The sequence below is a fragment of the Schistosoma haematobium genome, chromosome 1 (genome assembly GCF_000699445.3).
Source record: "Schistosoma haematobium chromosome 1, whole genome shotgun sequence".
In the NCBI taxonomy this organism is placed as follows: Eukaryota; Metazoa; Platyhelminthes; class Trematoda; order Strigeidida; family Schistosomatidae; genus Schistosoma; species Schistosoma haematobium.
In genome coordinates this window covers 88,422,905-88,450,336 of record NC_067196.1, presented here as the reverse complement: position 1 = coordinate 88,450,336, position 27,432 = coordinate 88,422,905, and the positions used below count along the sequence as shown (strand labels likewise).

At 33.3% G+C, this 27,432-nt stretch overlaps 1 protein-coding gene across 1 annotated transcript in view; it reads left to right on the top strand.

The window, feature by feature from the left end:
* MS3_00002394 (uncharacterized protein) overlaps positions 1-27,432 on the top strand; it is a 108,995-nt gene that overhangs the window by 45,413 nt on the left and 36,150 nt on the right. The window contains exons 12-23 of the mRNA XM_051209966.1: positions 2,784-2,927; positions 3,874-4,365; positions 10,993-11,373; positions 12,232-12,505; positions 14,363-14,547; positions 15,347-15,472; positions 17,348-17,668; positions 18,546-18,656; positions 19,893-20,162; positions 21,283-21,498; positions 22,731-22,946; positions 26,022-26,153. Coding sequence (XP_051075449.1) covers positions 2,784-2,927; positions 3,874-4,365; positions 10,993-11,373; positions 12,232-12,505; positions 14,363-14,547; positions 15,347-15,472; positions 17,348-17,668; positions 18,546-18,656; positions 19,893-20,162; positions 21,283-21,498; positions 22,731-22,946; positions 26,022-26,153 — 2,868 coding nt within the window. The remainder of the gene's footprint in view (positions 1-2,783; positions 2,928-3,873; positions 4,366-10,992; positions 11,374-12,231; positions 12,506-14,362; positions 14,548-15,346; positions 15,473-17,347; positions 17,669-18,545; positions 18,657-19,892; positions 20,163-21,282; positions 21,499-22,730; positions 22,947-26,021; positions 26,154-27,432) is intronic.

The window sequence follows — 27,432 nt, the reverse complement described above, 5'->3', positions numbered from 1 at the left end:
ATCTAAGCAACGACATTTTAATTGGCTACTTATGGTAGTTAAAGCCTGTTTGTAATGGAAGTATAAGTTTGTAAAATTCTGTGTTTGATAGTGGAATCTCCTCGAAATAATTCCTATGCTTCATATATCACTCATCCTGATGATCATTATCAGATAACTTCTCAATCATGTGTACGTTTCAGAAGATAATACGAAGCTCTGACTACAGTTTATTACTGTACAGCGCAGATCACTAAGCGAATACGAATAGAGGTGTAAATGTCAACGAGCGAATGAATGGGATTTAAGAAGCACATCCATATAAGCAAGCGAATGAATCACCGAACAATTTATGTAACTAACAATTTTTGCTAGTAAGAGGAATATGTTCGTAGACTGTAACACGTGACCAAGTATACATGATCATAGAAGCATGGCGATAATAGTGTAACGATATAACCAAATTATTACTGACACAAATGGCACTATCTATTGAATATTTTAATTAAAGAGCTTAATAAATTCAAGCTCGAATAAACTAATGTTTAGGTGAGGGTACTATGTCCTATATTCAGCTGTCTATCATACGCAATTATTTCAAGTTCGCAGTACCAATTGTAAATAATATTTAAAAAAATAACGTCACTGATAAGACATGACTCAAATTAGGTCAAAATTTTCGAGTTATATCAGTCTATGAAGTCATTATTTGTTGATCTGGGCTATGTTGGTAGATTCAGACTACTTATTTGGGTTACGCGTTAAAACTGCGATCAGTAGTTGGGGTTGTGTGACATAGCTCAGAATGATTAACAGTAAAATAGATTCACTCTATATCTTACTGTAGATTTTAAGCTCTGGTATTCCCTCATACATATCTTCTCATTTTGTCTTCTCGAAACATAATCTCAATATTTAGTCTTTCTCACTATCAAAACTATTTCAATTTCTTTGATATTCATTTTATAAATTTTATCTTATGGGTCTAATGTGGTATGGACACTGGTGTGAACGCATATTTATGATTAATTGAATGACTGACCCATTAATAATGTCTGTCATCAACCTCTAAGGTTAACAACAACTTTAAGCACAGTGGAATGATACTTTGAGATGGTGGAGAAGATTTGTAGCTCAGGTGGATGACTTTGATGGAGTTTTGTTTTCTGAGCTGGATCATGAGTACTTAGATCAAAGTGGCAAACATGATGATGAATTTCGACTTTAGAAAAACTGAACAGTCGAACAAACACGGGTGGTGTTCAAACGTCAAAATATTTATCAAATTTAATTCCAATTAATTAAACGATTATAACTTATAATGTACAGTTTGGGGCGTGTTCTTATGATAACTAACCGTAATTAATGACCTTAGTGCAGCATAAAAATTTGGGACAGATAATTGATTGAGTAATTGTAAATATTTATTGCTCAAATTATATTTCCGTTCTTTTAAAATAACTGTACAATTAGGTAGAAAGTTAAGCGATATATTGATTGATGATTTCGGGTTATTTTAAAATGATTTTAATTAGAAACTTAACAATTACCAGGATTTGAAAAGATGGAAAACAAATGCTTGGTCGTTTTTCCGAATCTCCTATACTTACTACTACTTACGCCTGTTACCCCTCGTGAATGAGCATAGACCTCCTACCAACATTCTCCATCGAACTCTGTCCTGGACAATCCTTTCCAGTTGTTTCCACTACATCTATAACCCTACTAGGGCTACTACCGATCTCAAGCCCGAGCAAAGGAGGAGGGTTGGGCATGGGGTCAGCATCCTTGCTAAAAAACGCTGACCTGAATAAACAAATCTCCTATAGGACTTTGGTTATTTTCCAATAGATGTGGTAAACAGACGACAAAAGATGGATTCATTTTTATTGTCTGCTCACTCTTGAGTCTACTATTATCCCTTGCGTTTTATTTCTCTGTGATATCTTTTGAACTATATTATCTACGCTAAGTTTCCTGCTACTGTTAATATTATTATTTGGACTGACTTGCTTTTCATATTGCTATTGCCTTCCCAATACATGGACAATAGTGTGAAAGAATGGACTGATTCAGATCTTTATAAGCCCTATATTAATGATGACTGTCCGGACTTTTAGGCCATTCACACTACCAGTGAACTACGTTATTAACTGTTTCTAGAAGTTTCGTTTTCAAGTTAGAGGATATTAATTGTATCCTAAACTTGTCGTACAAACTAAATTACTCCTTAACTTCTATTATTAAATTTATTTTCTAGTGTTTATTTATCTCCGGTTACCAACATTCACTTTTTTTAAAGATAGTTTGCACCACAGACTGACCCGAGCTAGACAATAAATAGGAACCAGGCAGCACTAAATAGCGGTTCTGATCTCGTATGAAGTTCTCGAACCATACACACTCAGGGACCTTCTCTAAGGTAGAACTATGTCCCTCTAGATCACTAAGGTAGTATCAAGTGGGTCAAATTTTCAATTTCATTTAATTTACGCTTCAGCTCGACCATGATTATACTCTCATGGATAGTGCCTGCCTCATTCCTAGCTTACATAGTTGAGTTCCAACGGCAACTCACTCTTACTGAAACTCCCTTCTATTCATTTATTCTGGTGTGTTTTTTCATAGTTCGGTTTGATGGTTTGTTTGTTTCACTGTCAGCTATCTCAAAGAATTCTGACTTCAACTAATGCAATATTTATATGATCTATTCATTTCTAATTGATCGACCTGTCATTTGTTTTTATTAAAATGCACATTTTGTAATTGTACATATTATTTCATCTTTTGATTCCACTTTCAAGATCACTAGATCATATGAACAAATAACTAGAAACTTAACATCAACTTTTCATTGTCTGCCGACTTTACAATCATTTGAACTTTTATTTCCAAATGGTAATTTACCCAACTCGAATTCTCTTCATTGTCACGTAAATATCATTTCAGTAAGTATATGTTTATTAGAAGTAGTTATCATTTCATTTTATCAATTAATTTTTTAAATCAAATATACCGGAAAATTTTCATCAACTATCTTGTTAATTATTATGTTAAATTAATTTTCCTCTTTGTACTCTGATTTGAGCCACAGTCTTTGTGTTAAAGATAAGTTATACTAGCCACCCAGCTGAAGTGATGAAGATAGAATGGGGTTCAAACCTTCTACCTGTTTTGGGGATTCGGACTCTACTGGAAGACGTTGATAACGAGATGACGTTAATGATAAAATTTTGTTCGCTATGTTTTAACATACCATAAGATTTTGTTTGAAATTTTTTGTATCTGCATAATCTCTTAATATATGTGTCGACTCCGTTTAGTCTTACTGCTTTTACTTGACAATCGGGAATCACTGCAAAGTATGGGGACGAAAGACACTAGAATAATTTCTATGCTAGTTTTCGCACACAAGAATACTAGATACATAGAGTTACTGTAGAAGCACACGTACAATATAGTTCACCTGAATTGATTCAGAGAATATATATATCATACTGAACGAAGTTTATGCTTAATCGATCCAAGAAATGTTTACTTAAATAATGTATTTTTATCACTTCATATCAGAAACAGAGGTGATATCTTAGTTATGTTATGGCCTTACCAGCTTGAGGTAACGCCTTCTTGCAAGGCTCTGAAAAACGTGTTTCTGAATGTGCAGATTTATTTAAACTTACAGATACACCTGGAGTATTTGATAAATACCAACAGTTACGAAGGTGGTAGCTACTAGATTTCCACAACTGTATTATTGGATTGCTTGTACGATAGACGTTTAATTATTGCAGAAAGAAATAGATTAGCATATAACTATTCTAATTATATATTTTTGGTAATTCATTTCACATCTTTACATTACTTCAGTTTTCATTCTTTTTTTCCTAATAACAGGATCATATCAATATTATTCAAGGTGAAATTGACTGGTTGCATAAATATATTGAACCAATCATTATGAATGAAGATCGAATTAATTTATTTACAGATACTATTACTAATACTACTGATACTACTAATATTACTAATAATGAAAATAATATTGGAATCAGTGATCAAATTGTAAAATTCTATGAAGTTAATCAACATCTAACACAATTACTTAGTTATTTTACACAAATTTATCAACAATTATCTGTTTTCTACATACCGACTATGGACAGATATCATCAGACAATTGATCATGCGTTGACTTACATTAATACTATTCAAAATCAAGTAGAATTACTTCGAGAACTGGCAATATCTATCAAGGTTAGTGACAAGGATGATAAGGAGGATCGTGAAAGTGCTAATTACGACGATGAACAAAATGAGAATGTAGAATGTGCTCTAATTACTTATGAAAAGTTAGAAAATCTATGTACTGGAAAACAACAGTGTTTGGTAAGTTTATGTAAATATTTGTGCTGATTTTAGCTAGTTGACCTTTTTAGACTCTTAGCGGAGATTTATTATCAAGAAATACACTTTCGATACCAATGCTCATATGCTGTGTCTAATGTAATAGGATTCTTTGAGTACAGTGTTTCTTAGTTGGATGCAGTCGACAGGTAGCCGTATCTCTTTTTAACAATGAGTACCTGAAAGACTGGTGCTTCCAGTGGGATTCAAACCCATGTCACAGCCGGAGAAGTTACTTAATTACTTATACCTGTTAAGTTTCCTGGAGGAGCATAGGTGACCCGACAGCATTCTCCATCAAACTCTGTCCTGGACAATCGTTTCCTCTTGTTTCCAGTTGCTATTCGTCCTTTTGATCTCTGCTTCCAATTCTCGGAGCAGTGTGTTCTTTGGACTTCTTTTCCATTTCTCTTTAGGATCCCAAGTTAGCACTTGCTTTATGATGCAGTTTGGTGATTTCTGTAATTTATATCTTATCCACTTCCTTTTCAGTCGGAAGTTGGTTCTCCCCTACAATAGGTTGTTGCTGATAATATCAGGTCAAATATATCGTCCTGAATTCGAGTACCTCTGACGATGCTAGCGAAACCTATAATAAGCTTATTTTAATTAAAAGCTATGTATTTTTGCTGAACTCTGAAAATTTTTATACTGAGATGGTGGAGAAGATTTGTAGCTCAGGTGGATGATTTTGGTGGAGTTTTGTTCTCGACCAAACCATCCAGCTCAGAGAATAAAACTCCCAAAATTTTTATACTGTACTACATAGGACCCTGATGGTTCTTAGTAGAACTAGTGGTGTACGTTTCCACATCATTATCATCATATTTACAGATAATGTGTTTGAATTATTTAGCTCCAAATGCCCTGGGACGGCCGGGCGTAGGGAGAGTCCTCTCTTCCTCTCGAAATCCTCTCACATAGCCACACGTATACAGCCACTACCAGGGCAGTCCTACTCATTGCCTTCTCGAGGCGGGGGTGTTTACGAAATCGGGGGGATAAAAAGAGAATGCCTAGCGCTTTAACCGGGTTAATGGATATGGAGGATCCACCTAGGGGATCATGGGACTGCATCTCCTAACGTTACTCCACTGCCTTGTGGTTCAGACCTTTAGGTCGAAGGCTCCGGGTGTCGTCTCCTTACAAAACCACTTGCTTCGGTCTGGGCACCCGGGTAGTGTCACATCCCACATATAAATCAAGTGACTTGTGTTGCGCATATGTATTCGGTGCCCCTTTATACCACTATTTATGTGTTCAAATAAATAAATCGACCGACCAGTTACTTTTAACAGGATTCAATGTAAAAACGGTCACATCATCCAATTCACAAAAGTTTATATTGATTACACTGAGCATAATGAGTTCCAGGAAATTAGTTGACTAAGTGAAGCATCATCCAAACAATATAAATAAAATTGTACCAATATACAGCCTTATTCAAGTGGATATACATATTAACAGTCTCTGGAGATAAAAGTTTAAGTTATTTTTTCCTGTATAGTCTTTATGTTTATTGTAATACCTTTCATCCCAATTGTCGGTGATCTATCTGTGTGAAGTTTAACATTTCCTTGAATTTGTTATTTTGTTCTATAAACTGGACTCAAACAAACTAACTTACTGGCCAATTTCTTTATAATTGACAATCGAATACAATTCTTTGTAGTTTAGGCGTAATTAACACCTGGATGATAGGTTCTGTTACAATCAAGGATGATAGAAACCCAAAGACGAAAGTTATTTTCAATTTTAATGAGTAACCGTAAATGAAAATTGTGAAAATTCACATATATTTTAGATGGGAAGAATTTATTCTTTCCCATACAGTGTGAAATTAAAGACATTCATGTCATACATGTCAAGACGTGCATGTACTTTGCAAATGCAATTGATTTTAAACAAAGGATTTAAACATGAAAGAGAATGAATCATAAATTGTGGAATGAGAATAGATCAGACTGATCATCACGGAGTAACTAATTAAATTAATTAACTAAAGAACACAATCGGTTTATTAACATAAACTACCTACACTGATATTAAATGTGAAAAAATTTTTGTTTGCCAAAAGGTCATCAGGAAGAAAGGTCAGTTACAAAATAATACAGACCATAGTATAATGTTTATTGTTAATACTTACATTACATGGCTTTGATATACTCGATGTTAGAACAAAATAAAATTGAATTCTACCTAGAAAAAGTTTTTTTTTCAGTTTTACTTCTAGGATTTTGTTTTCCAAATTTTTTTTATTTCAAATAACTGCTAGCTTTGGGATCAAAAACACGCATTTCATCTTATTCTAGGATTCGTTAGCTGGAGTTATCTGAGTTTTTAGGTTCTTACTGAAAGTCTAACCTAGTATTCATTCATTGGATTAACAGTACATTACCCTCTAGATAGCTGTTATGACTGAATAGCTCATTGAACATCGGTACTGAAATACAGATACATCCAACCGGTGAGTTAGAGACTGGACTTAATGTGGTTCTCAAACTCCATTAATAACTACCATCCGAACGATAATCAACTTGTAAATGCTGGCAAAATTGAGGCATTCATTTGATGAGTCCATATGCCAATAGACGCTGGCCAATACAGTCCTGATGACTGGGAGCAGAAAAAGTATAAAGTTACATAGTTACTAATAAATTCCAAGTATGTTGGTGGACAATGCCGAAAGTTTTACTTAGTAACCACTGATTAGTGTGTATAATCATTGTGAACACGCAGTCTAAAAACAGGATAATAAGTTACCTAGATGATAAACACAAATACACTTCCTATACTTTTGTATTTCAGTGCTATTCTTGATGATATTATTTCTCAACAATATTTAAACATTCATTGCATGTAATCCTTTTTCGTGTCAACTGACTCATGAGTTCAATCTGAAAATTTCTAAAAATCTCCACAAAACACATTCTGATAATAATAATCACCTGCTCACTAGTGACTGACTTCAGGAGACACTTCTGGAGTTCTAGTGAGAAGTCGTTACCAGTGGAGTTCAACCAGGTCTGTTGTGAGATAGGAACTCACTGAAGACAATGGTGTACGGTAGCGCAACTTCGTGGATTGGTTGAAGTTAGACATTAACACCGTTGGATGCCGGCTCAGTGGTCTAATGGTTAAGTGCTCGCGCGCGAAGCCAGTAGGTCCTGGGTTCGAGCCCCGGGTGGTGCGGGGTCGTGGATGCGCACTGCTGAGGAGTCCCATACTAGGACGAAACGGCCGTCCAGTGCTTCCAGGTTTTCAAAGGTGGTCTAGCTTCAACTGACTCATGAGTTCAATCTGTGAAAATACATTAATGGTTTGAACTAAGTGCACACACGTTAGTATGCCCAATCAAAATACAACGTTAAGCGGTAATCATTGTGGATACTTTGACATAATATATATCCCTTATTGTAAATTAGAACAACATCTATAAGTGAACAATGTCGTTTTTCTTAGTTAGATCCTCATCAGGCTTCACTCTAATATACTGTAATATTTATATCCATATATTCAATTATTAGACCAATAAAGCCAGTTTATGAGTCACTGATAACAGTGGAATAGATTACATAAATAAACATAATAAGTAAAAAGTACAAACTTATATTATGATCACTGACCTACTAATTGCGATAAGAATAATAAAGGCTCGAATCAATGTTAATAGTAGGAAAAAGGTCAGTGTTTTGGAAAAGTTGACGCTGAAATAAGATTTATTAAAATGATGAAATTACGTAATAAGTGTTCCGATGATTGGAGAGTGAAGTGTAAATTTGAAAAGGAGAGTAGAGTAAAAATAAACGAAGCATGACGAATCCCTATTCTTTTGATATCACATCAAATTTTTCTCTACTACTACAACTAAAGGAGCTAGTTAACCGGGAAAAGGATACCCACCCCGAAATAGCTTGGCATGATATCCGAAAAACTATGGAAACAGTAGTGATATTTACTGCTAACTTTAACCAAAAAGTTAGGAAAAATAAGTGGATTTCAGTGGCGTCTACAGAACTGATAGATGCTCGGAAATTCATGCCATCTGGTTCCGGACACGAGGAGCATAGGCAGCCTAAACACAGGCTGATAAAGAGCTTAACTAGTGATGATGAGCAGTGGTGGTTAGTTACAGCAGAAGAGATGGAAAAGGCAGTAGCGGTAGGTAAAAGGCACATCTGTTCAGATTGTCAAGGAAATGGGTATTAAAGATCCGGCTGTTAGTGTAACTGTCTAAGGAAAATACAGGACTGCTATTCACTCTCAATCCGAGAGATTGAACCAATGAGCAGAATACTTTAAGAGAGTTCATCTGGACCCCATTGACACTTTAGTTACCCACTATCTCCAATCGACCTTAATGGCAAACTGATACAGTTCCTATAATATTAGCCTCAATAATACTTCGACGTCTAATTACAGCTCATGAAGAGCAAACCCAAGAAAACCGAGCTGGTTTCAGACTTGGAATGTGGATATATGGACCGAATATTCACTCTTTGGAACATTCTGGAATGTAGACATGCTTTCCGACGTTCGAATGTAATTGCATTCCAGAGTTCGACTCCGTCAATCGTGAGGTTCTGTGGCAGTGTCTGTCATTGGAAGGCGTACGGGAGAAGTACACTAGACTTGTACAGGCTCTATTCGAGTACTTCTGGTCAAGTCAGGGCTTATGATGAATTGTCGTCTGAATTGGTTACTTCAAGTGTTTTTCGTCAGGGTCGTCCGCCTTTTCCATTTTCATTTAACCCTTCCATAGGCATTCGCTTAGAAATAACCCTTTCATCGTCTGACTTTCCATAAGTCAGCTGTCTACCAAAAGATTCACTTGTTGATTTAGAATACGCAGATGATGTAGTTCTGTTTGTTGGATACGCTGACAAAATACGGACTCTTCTCATCATCTTAAGTAACAGTGCAAGCATGCTTAGTATGCGGTTCTCTCCCTCCACTTGTAAAATGCTACTTCAGGATTGACTTGTGTCACTGCCTGGATTAGTGATAAGGAGTGAAGTAGTTGGATGCATCGACTGCTCCATTCATCTTGGAAGTCTCATCAGTATTGATGGTCTGGCGTCCGACGAAATCTCAGCACACGTTCAGGAGGCTCGACTGGCCTTTGCCAACTTGCGTCCCTTGTGGCGTAGACGACATGTCCGTGTGCCAACCAAAGGGCGAGTTTACTGCGCTGCAGTTCTCTTCGCCCTACTTTATGGATGTAAAGCATTGCCATTAATAATGCATGATATTCGTACGCTACTGGTATTCGACCATAGGTATCTACGAACCATTGCTTGTGTATTTTGTGACCGGGGCGTAAGCAATATCTGAGTTAGGAATAAGGTACTAAGTAATGAAGACAAATCGACTGATCAGGCAGTAAATTTTCATGGACTGTGGTGATTGGGATGTGTTAGGTATTTTGAACATCGCCTAACTCGACGGGCGGTGTTTTCTAATATAGGAGTTGGCTGGAAGGAGGCTACTGGCGGTCAAACTGAAACATAGCATCAGTCCATAAAGCCATTGACAATTGGACTTAGCCATTTTAATAGGTGCGGGCTGCCTGGTTGTAGTCCGCATGATTATCGTAACCGATGGTTACGGATTTAGGATAATATGGCTCAAAATCGTTTGTAATGGCAGAAGTGCATTCATTCATTGTCTTCCCTCAAGTCCTGAGCTTTTGAGCTCGTCATGATTTTTTTCGTTTCTAAAGTTCTTGTTTTCTCGAATCATATGTTCAATGTCTAATCTCCCCTATTACCACTCATACTGTTACTACGGCTTTTGAACCAATCCAAGATTTTAAGAAATAAAGTTCTTAACCTCATTCCAAAGCATTACAACAGTTCAATGTATTTTATTATTTGACAAAAATTCTCCCTAATATTTCAGTTTGAGTAACATCTAGTTGACGGTTTTGTTTACTTTATTGTGAAGTGTATGGTGGTAGTATTATGTATGCTGTTTTAGCCCAGAAATCACAACAACTCCATCATTATCCTGAGCTATGCGTTTTTGGCCTCTACCAGTGAAATCCTACTTATCACCTTTAAAAAGTAGTTCTTACTTATGAAGAGTAAAGACAAATAATGAACGTCTGACACATATCAGGTTGGTGAATACGAGTAGTCTACCTTAAAAAAATAAATTCAAAATCAACGATGTGTATGGGCTCTAAGGTCCTGATGGGACAAATAACTCATAAATCTATTTTTGGTTCGCGGTTATCATTTCTCAATGCTATTCCGTTGCCTTGTGAATTAGGCCTCTGGGTTAAAGGCTTGGGGTATGTCCCCTTAAGGAAACCGCCTGTTTTGGTTTAGGTGCTCGGGTAGTGTCGCCGCCCACACATTTATTATAACTGTGTAGCGCATACTAATTTTCCTGTCCAATTGTACCAGGCTTAATGTTTATTAAACAATTAAAAAATAATAAAGCATAGAACTATTCAGAAGGCTTCTTGGTGAGCTTGTTTTTTCTAAGCTATAAATTTTCCTTCTTAGCAATGGATTTCTTGTTTAGAAATAAATCATTTGTTTTCACCAACAGTTCTACAGCTTTTTCCACTTTACTTATTGATTTTTGTCTAAATATGAATAGGAACTATTGGAAAATGTTCAAAATAATCATCGAACTATTATTGATGAACTTGTAAATATGGTCAAACAAATTCAAATTTCAATTGATGAAGTGATAAAATCCACTGACAACAGTCAAGATTATTCAAAGACGATGACGTCAGCAACAACAATACCAGTCAACACAATAACGACCAGTACTTATTTGTCAAAACTACTGGATCCTATTGAATCAACATCACAAAGATTTCTGTATTTTATTTCAGAAATTCAAAAGATAATCTCTGAATATGACCAGTTGATTATTCATACAAGTACAAGACAAAAGTTAGTGCCTCAAGAATTATCTGTAAGTGAGAATGCACGGGATACATTAGATATACATGATTCGGAATTGTTTCAAGTTAGTTATATTAAGTTTATTGACATCCTTTTCAATGACCATATATTATGGATTTCAAGTTAAATTATTATACCCTGCTCACTTTTTGAAACTGACCTATTATTGTGCATAGGTTGGTTTATTTGAAGTGATAAGCGACAATTATACTGACTTAGTAAATTCATTTTCCATATCAATATCCTTTTTCACGAAATCTACACACATATGGTAGGATTTGACAACACTGATATCAACTTTCATAGAACGTTAGACTTGGATTACATGTATGCATCTACTAGATCTTGTAAGGCTTTAGGAGCTTATACTGTGCAGTTTGTCTTAGTTCTTATCTTATGTATTAGAACAACCCATAAATCCCGATAATCTCTGACAATATTTAAGGGTATCATATTTATTATTTAATTATACGAATAATCGCCGTTATGATCATTTTCTATGACATAATGTTTGCCAATGTTCGTTTCTAATGAGGACAACCAAACCAACCTATAACTTTATCTTATAATTATTTTATCTAGTTCTTCATATTTCAATCTATCCATAAATATCAGAACAGATGACTTTGCAATACCCGATAGATCATTAGCATCTAGTAAAACAGGATTAAATACTGAAACGATCCCATAAAGTGGCTTGAATATTACTTACTTCCTCTTTCGACAAGTGATTACAGTTACTACTTTTTGTTCTGTAACAAATGTGGCTTGCTTACAGTACTTAACTTATGACAGTTAGTGGCAAAGCATATAGAAAATGACTTTAACGTTCTCTCTCTCTCTCTCTCTCTCTCTCTCTATATATATATATATATATATATATATATATATATATATATTCTTACTTCCCTACTAATTATAGGACGCTTGTATACCATCAGTTAATAATTATCAACACCATTTTAATGTATTCGACAAACAATATGAAGAATTATTAAATGAATCTTTGACAAATTCTTGGTCAGTTGTTCGTGATCATTCCCATTTGAATGATGAGAATCAATTGGTGAATGGACAAACATTACTGGTCAATAATTTATCTCAAACAATGATTCACAGTTGTGATTCAAATGAAAGACGTAATACAGAAGTAGTAATTCTGAACAATATCTTAAAAAAAATAGATAGTTTAGAAAGTGAGTTAATTCATACAGTGCGCTTTTCTTTTTCTTTAAATGATGGATAATATCAATACTATTGATAAAAAGAATATGAATTCATTAAATCAGTATAAAATGAATTTTGTGTTTTGCTAATGTCTGTTAAACTTACGTATTCACTTACTATGAACAGCAAATAATGACAAGTGTAAATGTTGATCTATGAGCGATCATTGAAATACTCGTATAAAGATTGCAAGGTTGGTATCTCATTGAATGTTCACTGTTCTCTGAAAATAGATAAAGTATTAAAGAGTTTCTCAGTAGCTAAACCAAGATAAAACAACAAATTAAAATACCTGACAGTTGTCGAATTTAGATATTTTAGAGGTTGAATATGTTCTACTAGTTTTATCGAAATATGAGTTATCGTAAATATGAAATGTCGAAATTGTTTTCGCCGTTTTATCATAAATTTAGTGAATCAACTCATGTTTGTTACATTATTTGTTAGCAGCCAAAAACATTGGATGCAGTATATTTAGAAAGGTGGATACTTTTGTACTCAAGTTTTTGCTGCTTATTATGTTATAGATATTGTATGGAGTTTGTGAAGAACTGAGTTTTTGTTGATGTGATTGTTCTTCCATTATAAACACTAATTCAGATTTCGTATTTTTGAGATGTCTATATTATACTACTTAAATGTATTTTCAGTAGAAATGTTCTGGTGTTTGATTTTTTATATAATTCAATGTTGCGTATATAAATTGAAGGATTTGTTCAAAGAGTGACCATTCTACAAGGGCTTTCTGTAAACAGAGGGAAATCCAAGTTGATCTGTTTACAAGAAATTCTTGTGGAATGGTTAGCTATCAAGCTTTTACATCTAGGTCCTCATTAGTTGAAAGCGAAACTTAATTATATCCCTCGCTACCCGGATACGAAGAATTTGTAGTACTGAGGTCATCGATATCTAACTGTACTTCCTTAGAAATGCTTTTCAAAAACGGGCATCCATCAGTATTTATTGAGAAGAACATAAAACTCGAACCTCCTAAAGCCCAAATAGTCTCTGAATATGGGAAACTCTTAGGAACGTCCATTTCAAAGGTGATCTGACCACAGACATCCTGAAGTGGAGAATTACCGACTCTCTCATGAAAACGTTCTTCACCACAATTTTGGGATTAGTGTTTCCCAACCGGCCATTGTTCACTGGCAGTCTATGGGATAAACTATCTCATTTGAACAATTCTATATGCAATTTCTAATTTACTAGTTCGTATGGAGCCAGGTATTTAGGATCTTCGATGTGTATTTTATCCAAAGTTATTTAATAACATTATTCGAGGTGGGTGAAATGAGGTGAAAAATAGATCAATAAGAAGTCTAATAATCAAACATTTTGTGGAAACAGACCATTTGAACAAAACACACTCAGTGTTCGAAGTCATCTACAAGATAAGTAGAAAGCTGTCAAAAACAGTTAGCCTCTGTCTTTTTAACACTCCTAAAGCATTTGGTATACATCTAAATAGACCAGAATTATCTGTACGAAATAAATTCGTACAACCTCTTCGTCTACCATGTTCTTACTCATAATTTCTTCCTCGCTTTCAGAGTCATCTTGTTCTCTTCTTTTTTTTCTATAGACCTTTTACCCACAGCTGATTTGTTTCTGTTTACATGATCTTACTGATTATAGTTTATCTCGATTTCAACGTTTTATCTCAATATGTTGGGTCTTGCTTTTCAAGTATACATTTCCAATTATACAGTATTGAAAACGAATTCACTGAAAATAGAACTCTTTGCTGAACCATTTTTTTGTATTTTGTGTCTCGATGGTTATATTCTGTTTAGTATGTAAATTGATCTTATTTTTTTTAGATAATCTTAAATTATCCTGTTGTAATATAATGAATGATGACCTGGTAAAGAATAGGATGAGTCAAGTGAGCGAATTACGGTCTGATGTAACTGACAAATTAAATCAAACAATTAAGGAAATTGAACTAGTGCGAATGAGCAGTCAACAAATAGAGTATGCTCAAGCAAAGTTGAATGCTCTAAAAGTAAGTTCGGAATAAGTTTGAAATGCACAGTCTCTTGAATTTTTTTGTTCATGTGTTCCGTTTTCCCTTATTTTGCATACCTGGTCTAAAATATTCCTTTACAGTATGAAATTTTTCTCAACTTTTGGTTACAATGAAAGACGTAGTAGATATTAGTCTTTATTTAGGAAAATATTCCTCGCAAGTTAGGACTAATCAGAAATGGAGATAAAGTTAACATCGGTAGTGAAGTGTGAAGTATTACTTGAAGTTAGTCGACGGGAAACCGTGAACATAAGTTTCATAGTATTTGGCACACATCAGTAAGGTGTACCTGTAGTCTAGAAGGAACTGGTACTCCCTGTCAGAGACGATCTTATGTTACGTAGCTTAGCAATGAGAGACATTACTATTGAACTATTCGGATCACGACTAACCTCTTACAAGACTAAGGCATACTCACTGAATAGTGACCAGTTTCATGTATCAGGTCTTTCTTAGTGTAACACGATCGTAAAATTGAGATGTGTTTGAACATCTCATGAAAATTCATTTCCTTAAATGAACTCACATAATGTTACTTAGTGTTAGCTTACGAACTTAGTGTGGGTTTTTACACCCTTCTGTAAGTCATATCTTTATATGTTTATATCTTTATATATTTTCTATGAAAATCGATATCATTTCTATTAATTACCGTTGCCTTTTTTTCACTATTGTTGTGTAATTTGATGCTTACTTATATTTATTTGTATATCATCTATAAACATGGTGGTTATTAATATTAAATGTAATTTTATTAATGTACTTTACGATTTAGTCTACATTTAAACAATCAAGCGATTTATTTCAACATAGCGTAATCTCTCAAAACGAGGCTGAATTGGTAACTAATATATTTGAAACATGTGGTCATTTAATTAAAAAACGATTATCTGAAACAAATGTAAGTTTGAATTGTCACTTCAATATATTATAAGTAAAGATGTAATCACAAATTTATTTACCTTGAAAGGTATCAATGCAAAAATAGTGCATTTATGTGTGTAATATTACTGTTATTGCTTTATTCAATTGAAATTTATTTAGTTAATTGTTATAATTTATGGCATGTACGCCCTGTTAATGTATACGTAATGATACTGCCAATTAGAGAGCAGTGAATTGTCGATCGAACCAATGACGCGTAAAGCCTGTGCGAGCAGTCTAGAGTACTTATCGGTCCTACTTCCTGCCTAGCCCAGCCAGTTAAGTCCAGAACATCGATTTCAGCTTGTGTGATATGAATCATTTATTTCAAGCATACTGGGTTTATATACCAACCAGACAGAACACATCGTATCATAAAATGGAAAATAACATTTATACAAGATTTGGCCAAATGTGTCTGTGAATGAGGGAGGTAGTAATTAATAGACAGGGAATAATTCAAGAAGAGTAAATCCTAGAATAATAGTTCATCGGTCAAAATAAATCTCATAATAAGAGGGATATAAATATGAATAGTTTAGTTATTTAACAATTATACAATAAAAATAGACGTATAGTATTGGTCCACAAATGGATCCCGAAAGTTACCATTCATTATGCTTATCGGGACATAATATTAATAAAAATGTTGCTTTCACATTGTGCATCTATAAATTTCAATGCTTTTTGAAAAATAGTTTAGTGTATCTCAATTTCATACTTAAGAAACGTGGTTATGAAAAAGTGTTTCAAGCTCTTAATTAAAGTTTTTATTATCTTCTCTTTTGAAGTTCACGGTAGTTTTGCTTACGAAACCAAGTAAATTTTGATAACTGAATTATTCAATTAATAGGACGAGTAGTACATTAGTTTTCCCTAAATCAATTGAACCTACAGCGTTGTATCAGACTTCATCCAAAAACCTTATTCCAGTCAGAATAATTCTTTTATTAGTTCACTTATATTTATAGACGTACTTGTTTTGTTGAAACTGTTTATCCGGCTTCTTATTAATTTTGACTTTAATAAAAGTTTGTTACTGTAACTAAAGAATGTGCTGATATTCCGTCAAGTATTCAAAAAAAGGAAGAACCATTATAATTCCAGCAAAAAGAAAGTTTTGAATTGGTATTATAGTTATTGAAATTCATGATTTATGATAAAAATCTTTCAAAAGAACTACTAATATTGGATTACTTAATCGATATCAGTCTAGCGACTATCAAAATTTCATGGATTTGTTCATTTTAATATCTTTCTTATTTTAATGATTTTACTCTTTCTAGGATTTTCTGAAATGAAATCAGTGTACTTTAATACGGATTTTTGTGTGATTCTGTTCGAATGTGTCTCTATTCTGAATAAACTTGAGCGTTTATTAGAGAATTGTATTGAATAAGGTTATGTTCAATACTAATAAGATCTGTCAAATTGTTCCATGGTGAAGTGAGAATAGAGTATTATTTATTCCTTGAATACATGTATATCGACAATCGCTATTGTCAACATGTTTATTCACTTAGAACAAACAGTATTGTTGTTTAAGCTTTCAATAACAACTTCATATGATGTCATTTTTCAGTACCACGGCTCTACATCTAATTACATTCAAAAGAAGCTTTAACCGAACCATGGTGTGTTTTATTCTATCCTGCATATCTAAGTTCAGAAATATTGTTTCTTATTCTCTGATGGAATTGAACCCCAAGGTGTTCTTCGTTATGTAAAACTTAGTGATATTAATCATCTTTAATACAATCTAGTGTTGTAATCTTACTTCAAATCTCTGAATAAAGTAATTAACTGTCGCTTCTTTTGTCTATGTGTTTTTTTCTCAACTTCTCTTTATTAGCAAGTAATTGACAAGCTTCAAGAATTAACTGATGAAACAAATTCTACTAATCCAGGTCGTTATTTACTACAGAATTTTAACTTTGATGATGAAAATGACATATTTCCATCTGAAATTGCGCATATCGAAAATAACCAATTGGTAGATTCAATAAATTCTGAACAAAATAACATATCTCTAACATATTTTAATATTCCTTTATGGTATGAACAAACTAAGGTAAATGATGAAGTGATCAATTTTCTGGAACATATAAAAAATCAACGTGAAGAACTATTATTTAGTTATGAATTATCACAACGTCTTGGTATATGGTTATCAGTAAGTTGGATTGTGAAATTTTTGTTTCCTACAGAAAATGAAAATAAACCAGTTTTCATTTGATAAGATCAAGTATAGATGAATTATTTAACTGATACTTGTGTTTATTCATTGGGTTAAATACCTTTTTAATCGAACAATCATGAATAAATATTAATAAAATCCAGATTGTTTGTTATACCACTCAGTTTGTGTCTACCCTTACACATAATACTGGATAGTTTTAGATTGGATCGGGATGAAGCTCTCTCTCTCAGTGAAGAAAATTGTCATTAGCCCATGAATTCATTGACCATTAGACTAAACCCTCTCTGTTGATACAGACCATGGGGTTGGAGTCTTTGTTATAATTATTCATTCTGAAAATTAATTCCTTCATTTCGAGCCATATTTCTCATATGCAGTCTTTTTTTATCATCATTAAAATAAGCATTACTTTGACTCCTTCCATATTCATCTTTTTAATTTTTTCCCGATATCCTGATATGACGTATCTCCTTGAGCAGATGAATATATGTTCTTACTTCCTACATTGATCGTAACTAAATAGATTGGTGGGGCGCTTTTACGAAGTTTCTTAAAATTTCAGGAAGAAACATTAGACGATAGTAAGACTTTTTTATCATGACCCCACGCGTAAAGAAAAAAACTTAATACGACATAAACGTAATTTAATAATTGTTTAAAACATTCTCAGTTTTGTAGTATTCTTGTGTATCATTCACTAAAAATAGCCTAACCTGCCTTCAGAGATTTCAATTTGTTCCTCCGCATCAAACATAGAATTTTATTTCTGTGCCAAAATGTTTACTTGTACACTTACAATTGTCACATAGAAATGTTTATGTGCTTTCATCTTGTTTTTTCTGTTTTCCAGGTAATACATCCTAGAATGACCAAATTGAAAGTGAAATTTCAACACCTAAGTGTTAAGTCAGCTAATTTAAGTGGCAATAATGATCTGTGCTCACATTTACATGATGTAACCGTAAGTCAAGATTATCGTATATATATTAGTAGCACAGTTATGCTGTCACACTGAACAGACCTTGGTATTTCATTTTTGTATTGGTAGTTTGAATCTTCCCATTGATGTTTAGGACTGCATTTAAACAGTTTCTTATTGGCACATGTGCATACTGTGCGTATTGCCTCAATATCGCCTTCACTCACAAACATTATAAGCTGAGATGATGATGGCTAGCAGTGGAATCCAGTTTGAAGCGCGTTTCGTCCTATTTGGGACTCGTCAGTTGGATGCACCTGCATTCCAGAGTTGATATTTACTCCATCTCTGCTTATAATGCTTGTGACATAAGGTAATATCTAGGCGATCCGCACAGGATGCACATATATCAATAGGAGGCTGATCAATTGCAGTCCTAAATATCAATGGGAAGATCCAAACAACCAATACAAAGTGAATTAAACTTCACCCCATTGCACAAGCTAGTGGCTATCAGGACTCAATAGCCTGGTGGAAAACGCGATGGCGTTTGAAGCAAACGATATTGTGTTGGAGTCCCAGAGTGAACATCTAACGAGTCCCAAAATAAGACGGAACGCACGTCCTGGATCTCACTGCTAGTCACCATCCATTTCTGCTTGGAACCTAATAATGTCCACTTATTCGGCAAGGTTGTTTCAAGGATCTTTGCTTATACATTCCTTACGAATAACCTCAGCTGTTTGCTTAAATGTTGTTAGTGTTTTGCATTAAGTGTTTACACTCTCTATTGTACATTCATGTCAGTTTACTTCGAAGAACAAAAGCACAACCTTCTGATATATTTTTTGGTTGAGGTTATCTCCATCTGTCTTGTATGGACATGTCCAGTGTAATTCAGTTCTTCATTTTATATAAAAAAGATATATATATATACCCATATATATATAGGAATTGAAATCAAGTCTATGAAAATGGTACTCTAACATGTAGTACTCATTAATAAACGGGAAAATAACAGCAACTTCCGGATATAACGCATTCAGTGAGTTATAGACAATACCAATCTGTTTTTTTATAAGTTAAATGGGTAGCTTTTACAAGCTGTTACTGCTAAAGTCGTGAAATTATCGCATGGCATCTTACTCTCATAAGTTGTTGCAATGAAATAGATTACGTTTTCCTAATGAAATTTGTTATATTCCTAGTCTGTAATTGAAATCATGCCTATTGAAATTATATGGGATTTCACGGGTTTTTTTTCTTTCTTCAATTTAGCTGTATCGACTTGAACTTTTCTCTCAGCTACCAATGTTTCAGTGTATCCTCAATGACTTCAATGAATTCAAAGATGTAATATTCCATTTAAGTGAAGACTATACATCAGACAATAAAATCGATCGTATTGAACAAACATTTTTCGCCTGTTTCAATAAATGTAAATATGAAACTTCATTAAATGGATCAGTTATTCATTACACTGAACAGAAAATAATGACAATTATAAATGATTTTAATAACATTCTTACAGAATCATCTGTTTATCTAGTAAGTTAGTTGTATACATTGATGTTAAGTTAGTATTCATCTTTTACACTCATAACACATGAAATACCAATACTCGTGTGTCGATATACATCTACAACGAACGTTAACGAAAGACTGAGAGATCCTAGTTACGGTATGTATTATTATAAAAAGAAATTATTTTTAGATAATGTACTGAAAATTTCGGAAGTAGATGTTTTATGCATTTTGCTTTTTACCAGTCAGAGATTACTTTCCATTTTGATCAGTTAAGTGTTACTTGAGATGTCTTATGAATCAACTCAACTTGATAAGTTCTAATTCACTTTTTTTCAGTGGTAGTGATAACAAACAGGTTACAAGTTTGAAACCCGCTTCACTTCAGTATACCTGGCTCAAGGGGAGAGTATGAAAACATATATATGTTTATTAATCCCCGTTTTGTGATCATCATTGCACTGTAAAATTTTACTATACTGATTGATCTAGATTGGAAATGACTCGGTTTAGAATTACGATATGATCTTACAATAGTACAGCCCCTATCTGTTTAGTCTTTTTATTAAATTGCTATATGTTTAGGCATAATTTTACTCTAAACAAACACGTAAGCAGGTGCATCCAACTGACGAGTCCCAAATAGGACGGAACGCGCTTCAAACTAGATTCCACTGCTAGCCATCATCATCTCAGCTTATAATTTTTGTGAGTGAAGGCGATATTGAGGCAATACGCACAGTATGCACATGTGCCAATAAGAAACTGTTTAAATGCAGTCCTAAACATCAATGGGAAGATTCAACCAAACAATACTAAGTAAATTTAAATACGTAAGTTATTTATAGGGCTTTGCATTTTATGACTGTTGATGTAAAGAACTCCAAATGATCAGTCTGTGTTTGTATACGTGCATCATCAGCGTACTTGCACAATACTGACACCTAGTTAAACACTTTTATTAATGTTGGGTTACAGCTAACATGGTGAGCGTTTTGTCCTATTTGACACTCATCATTGGATTTACCTGACTTCGAGTGTTTAAGCTTACAATAAGGCTTGAATGCGGTACCTGTCATTACAAAAATTAACGAGTTATCTTCTGTAAAACCTTAACTATTTGCATTTTCCTTCCATTTCCCAGTCAGCTATAAGAAATCGACTCATTGAAACAAATCAGATTTCAACAGTTCTAAATGAATTGTCAAATTTGCTAGATGAATTCAGTTGTTTAGATGAGAGATTTGTAAAAGATTGTTTGATAAACGAAGAAGAATTGCCTGTTCATTGTACAGAAAACAATTTATCCCTTGTAAAAAACGTATATTTAAATAACTGGACGAAAGTAAAAATTCTAGAGGTATGATGAAATTTGTTTTAAATGAATATTCTTATGATAGAATTAAATTGTTTAAAATAAAATTATTTTTAGCACAAGGTTGTGGAGGTTATTGAGTTTTGATTGTGATCATGAATCGATCAACATTAGACCAACATTTAAAACCTGAGAGCACTGGACGGCCATTCCATCCTAGTATGAGACTCCTCATCAGTGCTCACTCACGAGCCCACGCGAGGGATTCGGGCCGTGAGCGGTGGAGCTAATCCGTGCAGGTTATGAGACAGTCACCCACCGAAGACAATCGAAGACGGTCGCGCGATTTCGTGGATAGGTTGAAGTTAGACATCAACACCGCTGGATGCCTGCTCAGTGGTTAAGCGTTCTCGCGCAAGGGATCGTGGGTGCAGACTACTGTGGAAGAAAAAACCGCTCAGTATTTCCAGGTTCTCAATGGTGGGCCGATCGATTCATGGTCTCAACAAAATTATTTCTGACATAACAGAATGTATGGGTGTTTGTTACTGATAAAATTAGTGTTACGAAATTTATTGTTTGAATACTTCTCACGAAAAAGTAATTGCATGAATAGTGGAGTAAGATTATATAGTGCTTTTTTAGTTAGGAGTACAAGTCAGAATACGTCAAATACTCCAAACCATTTATAATATCATTCTCTAGTAAACAGTATGTTGTTTAAACTCAACATGATGAACGTTAATATATTGCTATGTCACTTATACTGCAGTGCATATGCTTCAGTTTCAACAATAAAAATCAAATCTCTACTAACCAGTTTATCCATGCCTTTCACTTATGACTATGAATGAGATAAGAAATCATTTTGAACAAATAAACTAAAAACCAGTACACTGAATAGGGAACCTGATTCCAGAATGCAAAATCAGACAAATACCTTCAAAACAGTCAAAATACGGAAACATAGTGTTACTAATTACTCGATACAGAGACGCTTTTTTTACAATGGTTTTCTGATCAAATGATTTGAGTTTCAGTTATTGAATTATATATTGGAACCGCTTTTCATATGCTTCGGTTTAGACAGTCGGTTAATATATATATTCCTCAAATAAAATGTGTATAGCTCAAAAACGAGTGCATAGATTTGTAATCGATGTGTTATATTACGCGGTATACATATAATGTAGTTAACAAATAGCACTTAATTTTAATCTCTAGACAGTTGAACAATATTCTAAGTTCTAAGATTCTTGTTATTATTTTCATTACAGATGTGGCATAATGAATTAAAATCTATACAAACTCTACTTAAAACTATTTCAAATGATCGTTGCTTCGATACTGTTACTGCTAATAATAATACTACTACTACAACTACTGATAAAATAAAAATCGAGATTGATGTAAAACAATTGAAACTGAAAATTGAACAACAATCTTACCATTTAACAAAAAAGAAAACTGAACTGATCAATAAAATAAATCAGGTGAGTTTTCTGAAAAATAATTTTAATATCCAATTATGGAATTGGGCACTCCATTATTTGGTATTCATGGTGGTTTATTTAGTTGTCCAGTCAAACATTAAATATTTTTTGACAACTTAGTAATATTTTTCAAGGTTATTAGAAAGTTCAAATCCGTCCAAATAAATATTGGAGAACAATGAGTGTTGTGGTGGTTGGTATTCGATATAAACCTTAAACTTCGTATACAGTTCGTCTTGATAACCGTCCTATATAACGCCCCAACGGTATATTAATCAGAAGGCGAATACGAAGTGTTGATTACGCTTATTACGGGACCATACACACCTATCTAAAATTACAGATGCGTTAAACAAGCATAGAAGAGTTGTGCTGAAATGCAAGCAAGCAAGCGAGCGAGGAGTCAGCGAATATGAATACGAGCAAGCGCGTACAATTAAGTGAACGAGAGTGAGAGCAAGAGAGAGAGAGCAATGAATATGAATAACATGGACATATATATACATAGTGAAATGAATGAGTCATCGAATCAAATAAGTGGTTAGTAGTAAGATTAGCATAGTGAATAAATGCTTGGGGTGTAATATAGGATGATTATCAAGACGAACTGTATACGAAGTTTAAGGATTATATCGAATACCGACCACCACATAATTGGTGAGCCCGACGTGATCTGTTGTAGTGTGTTATACAAGTAATTTTCCATTCTATTCGGAAATTTGCATCATCTAGAGGTTCACGATATTTCTTAAGACGGTACAGATAATTTCAAGGTTGTCTCTTGAATAATATTAGTCTTTGAATTATCGAGTTTGATATGATTATTTTATGTATCTGAAAAGTCAATAAATCATGATTACAGAGTAGGAGCCAAAAGTATTTTACGGAGTGCTTCTTATCTTTTCTCACATTTTGATCTTAGATAGATATGTATGTGTTTTTGATAGAGTTTTGTTCTCTGAGCTGGATGGTTTGGTCATGGAGCTTTCATTGTTCTTCTAAATAGCATCATCAGCACAAACTTTCACCTGAAAGCTCTACGATCAAACCATCCAGCTCAGAGAACAAAACTCCATCAAAATCATCCACCTGAGCTACAAATCTTCTCCACCATATGTATGTGTTGATATTTTGAATAACTAAAATATAACCAATGTCAAAAATTGTAGGATTGATATTAGACTAATTTAGAACGTTAGTATTTATTTATTGATTGTCAAAAAATTGATGTCATTTGAATAAATCCGGTGGTTTGTAAACCGTTGACATATTACACAACATTCGCACAAATATTTTCTATAAACCACAACAATCTGCTTCTAGTTCCTTCGGAGAAACTGTGACATGTGAGTTAAACCAAGTGGTAAATGATTTACTAACACCGTTGATAACAGAGGGTGAACATAGGGATCCATCCTAAAATGCGATTGGTGTTCCAAATGTTAACTTTCATATTTCAACTTATTGACGGCTCAACGGTATCGTACTCATCGCGTGACCTGATGATTTTAGGTTCTTCTTAAGTGTTAAACCAAGATGAACTAGCTCCCCATTGTTTTATAATTTTCAATGATTTTTCAGAGATTGTCGATTCAGGATGGAAATTATATATATATATATATATATATATATATATATATATATCTTCGTAAAACTGTCGAAATATTACTCAGTGTTTTAATGGATTTAGTTATCGTATAATCTTATCATAAATGTTTGAACATCTTTTGGAATTCCTGTTGATGAGAATTTCATTGTTGTATGTATATGAACTGAATTTAAAAATTAAATAACAGTTGATCACATTTTAATGAAATTTAATCTTAGTAGTCCATACTTGTGACCCTAGAATCTTCAATCTTAGCCATGTGACAACAGAATTTGACAATATTTGTAGGATTCAGATCGTGAAATTCAGGACTACTGAAGAGCCTCAATGTGAGGAAAAAGTTCTATTCTTTACTTTATGTAACTTCTAATGTTTTTACAATGTCAAACAGTTATAAAAATCATTTTAACATAGACTAAGCTACTGTAAATCAGTACTTCAAACCCGAATCTTATTAAACTGCTACGCCAACATTGAAGAAGTACCTACGTGCAGTTTACATCCATTTCCTATGCTTTTCAATTTTTTTTGACTACTAGCAAGCAGCTATTCGGATAGCAATGAAACATTTTGTAAGCGTGTTTGTTGTAATTATTTAGAATAAGCATTCTAAAAAAATGTTTACACATCATTATGCCGACGTTTTTCCTCATGAACACAACATCTACAGATCCGTTAAAAATTTGCACTATGTATGTTGTTGTCTATAGTGATGACATTTATTATCGTTGTGATAATCGTTATTCTTTTACTACACGCATGGCGATTATATATATATATATATATATATATATATATATATATATATATATATAATATGCACAGGTTTACGTTTTTGATGGCAATATCCACACCACATTGTCTAGTATAACAATAAACAGTACTTGCACAACCATTATCTCTACCTTGATCATTGGTATAGAAGTGCGTTTTCCGTTGAATTTTGATTGAACCCTTTCAAAAATATAAAGATCACTTTCTAGTTTCTTCCAATTTTTTCACAGCTGAGATCAATGAAAGGTTTTGTATTCTACATATTCTCAACATTCGTCTATTGATTCTTACAGAACTACTATAACACTGACCTTTTATGAAAATATTTTGTTAGTCCCTACTTTTTATATATTATGCAACGTTGCAACTGTATGATTTTCCGAATAATTACTTTGATTATCATAATCCTCTTTCTTCTAATTACTTAATATAATTATTATGTAACTCAGCTACTCTATAAGTATTATTTCATTGTTGTAAATCATATATATATATATATATATATATATATATATATATATATATATATATATAATATTAGTATAGAGCCATGATGAGAAACTATTTGAAAAGAAATTTCTTCGTTCGATTCGTTCTTTTTACCAAATGTCAAGATGAGAATTCTCACTATATTGAAATCGTATTTAGTTGGTGAAATAAACATTAAGTAATTTCCTTCTTTCATCTTATAGGAAAATAAACTACAATCTTCAATTACTGCTTACTCTGTTTGGTTAAGTCAACTGAATGATAAGTTAATAAAACTTGCTAAACCGAATAATTTAACGTTGGATACAGTGAACAGTACGTGGAAAGAATTTAAGGTAGGCTCTTTTCTTTTTTTAGCAAATCAGTTAATTTTGTAAATTTATTGTGAATTTTCAAATACTCCGCCTCAAAATAGGTGGGGTTTTGTTCTCTGAGCTGAATGGTTTGGTCGTGGAGCTTTCATTGTTCTTCTAAAAAGCATCATCGGCACAAACTTCTATCAGCTTAGAGAACAAAACTTCACCCAAATCATCTATCTGAGCTACAAATCTTCTCTGCCATCCCACCTCAGTGCAATATTTTGATGTTGTATATTTAAACTTAAAATGTCTATCTGGGACCTCAGTGCTTATGTCTGTTATATATATGATCACTACTAGTTAGCTGGTAATCAATAAACGTCTTTTATGTTGACCAAAATCTAAGTTAATCATATCACAACATAAATATTCATGATTACACTAGTACTGATAGTAGTTTGAATTTCTGATGGGGTAAAAGCTTCATTTAGTTCCTATACCACTCAAATATTTCCAGTAATCTGTATAGTACATGCATAAGGATAATTATTGTAGAATTAATACAATGAACTTTAACTAAAGATAATTTTACATTGTTAAACATTTAAACGTTGTCACTAATCTAGTCACTTAAAGTTCAAGTATAACTTAACATTTAGCCATAATAGTTTTTCCATCATTAAAAATGTGATTAATAAAGAATTTTCTTACACATAGTTCCCTTTATTATTTTAAATAGAGCAATAACAAAGATTGGTGCAGAATAATATGAATTCATTTTATTTCGTTAGGATCTCATCAGTTACTTACAACCTAAAACATTTAAAATTGAAAGTTATTATAGATATTGACATACTTATACATAAGAGGGTGATTAAGGATGAATATATGTATCATGATGTAGCGAAGATTCCGATAGAGTTAATGAGGTGATAAAATTTTGTTTCGAATAAATAAAGTTTGAGAGGGAAGGTTTCAGAACATTGAAATAGTGTTTAGAACTCATGGAGTTAACTATCATTAGATGATTATGTAATGAAGCAACTGAAAATAGATTAATGGTAATAAAGAAAGATATGAATTGAAATCAGTCAGTTATAAATGATGTAATTTTAAAAACTCAGAAAGAGTTGCAATAGTGAATGACGTAATAAATAAAAGGGGGGAGGGTCAATGTTACCAGGGCAAAGAAAGATTTATTACTGTTTCTTTTTGTATACATAGATCTGGTTTTATACGTTTGATTGCTATCCCTTCGGCAAATTTCAAAAGGTTTGTGTTTGATTGTTTGTTAATCATGTTGAACAACTTCAAT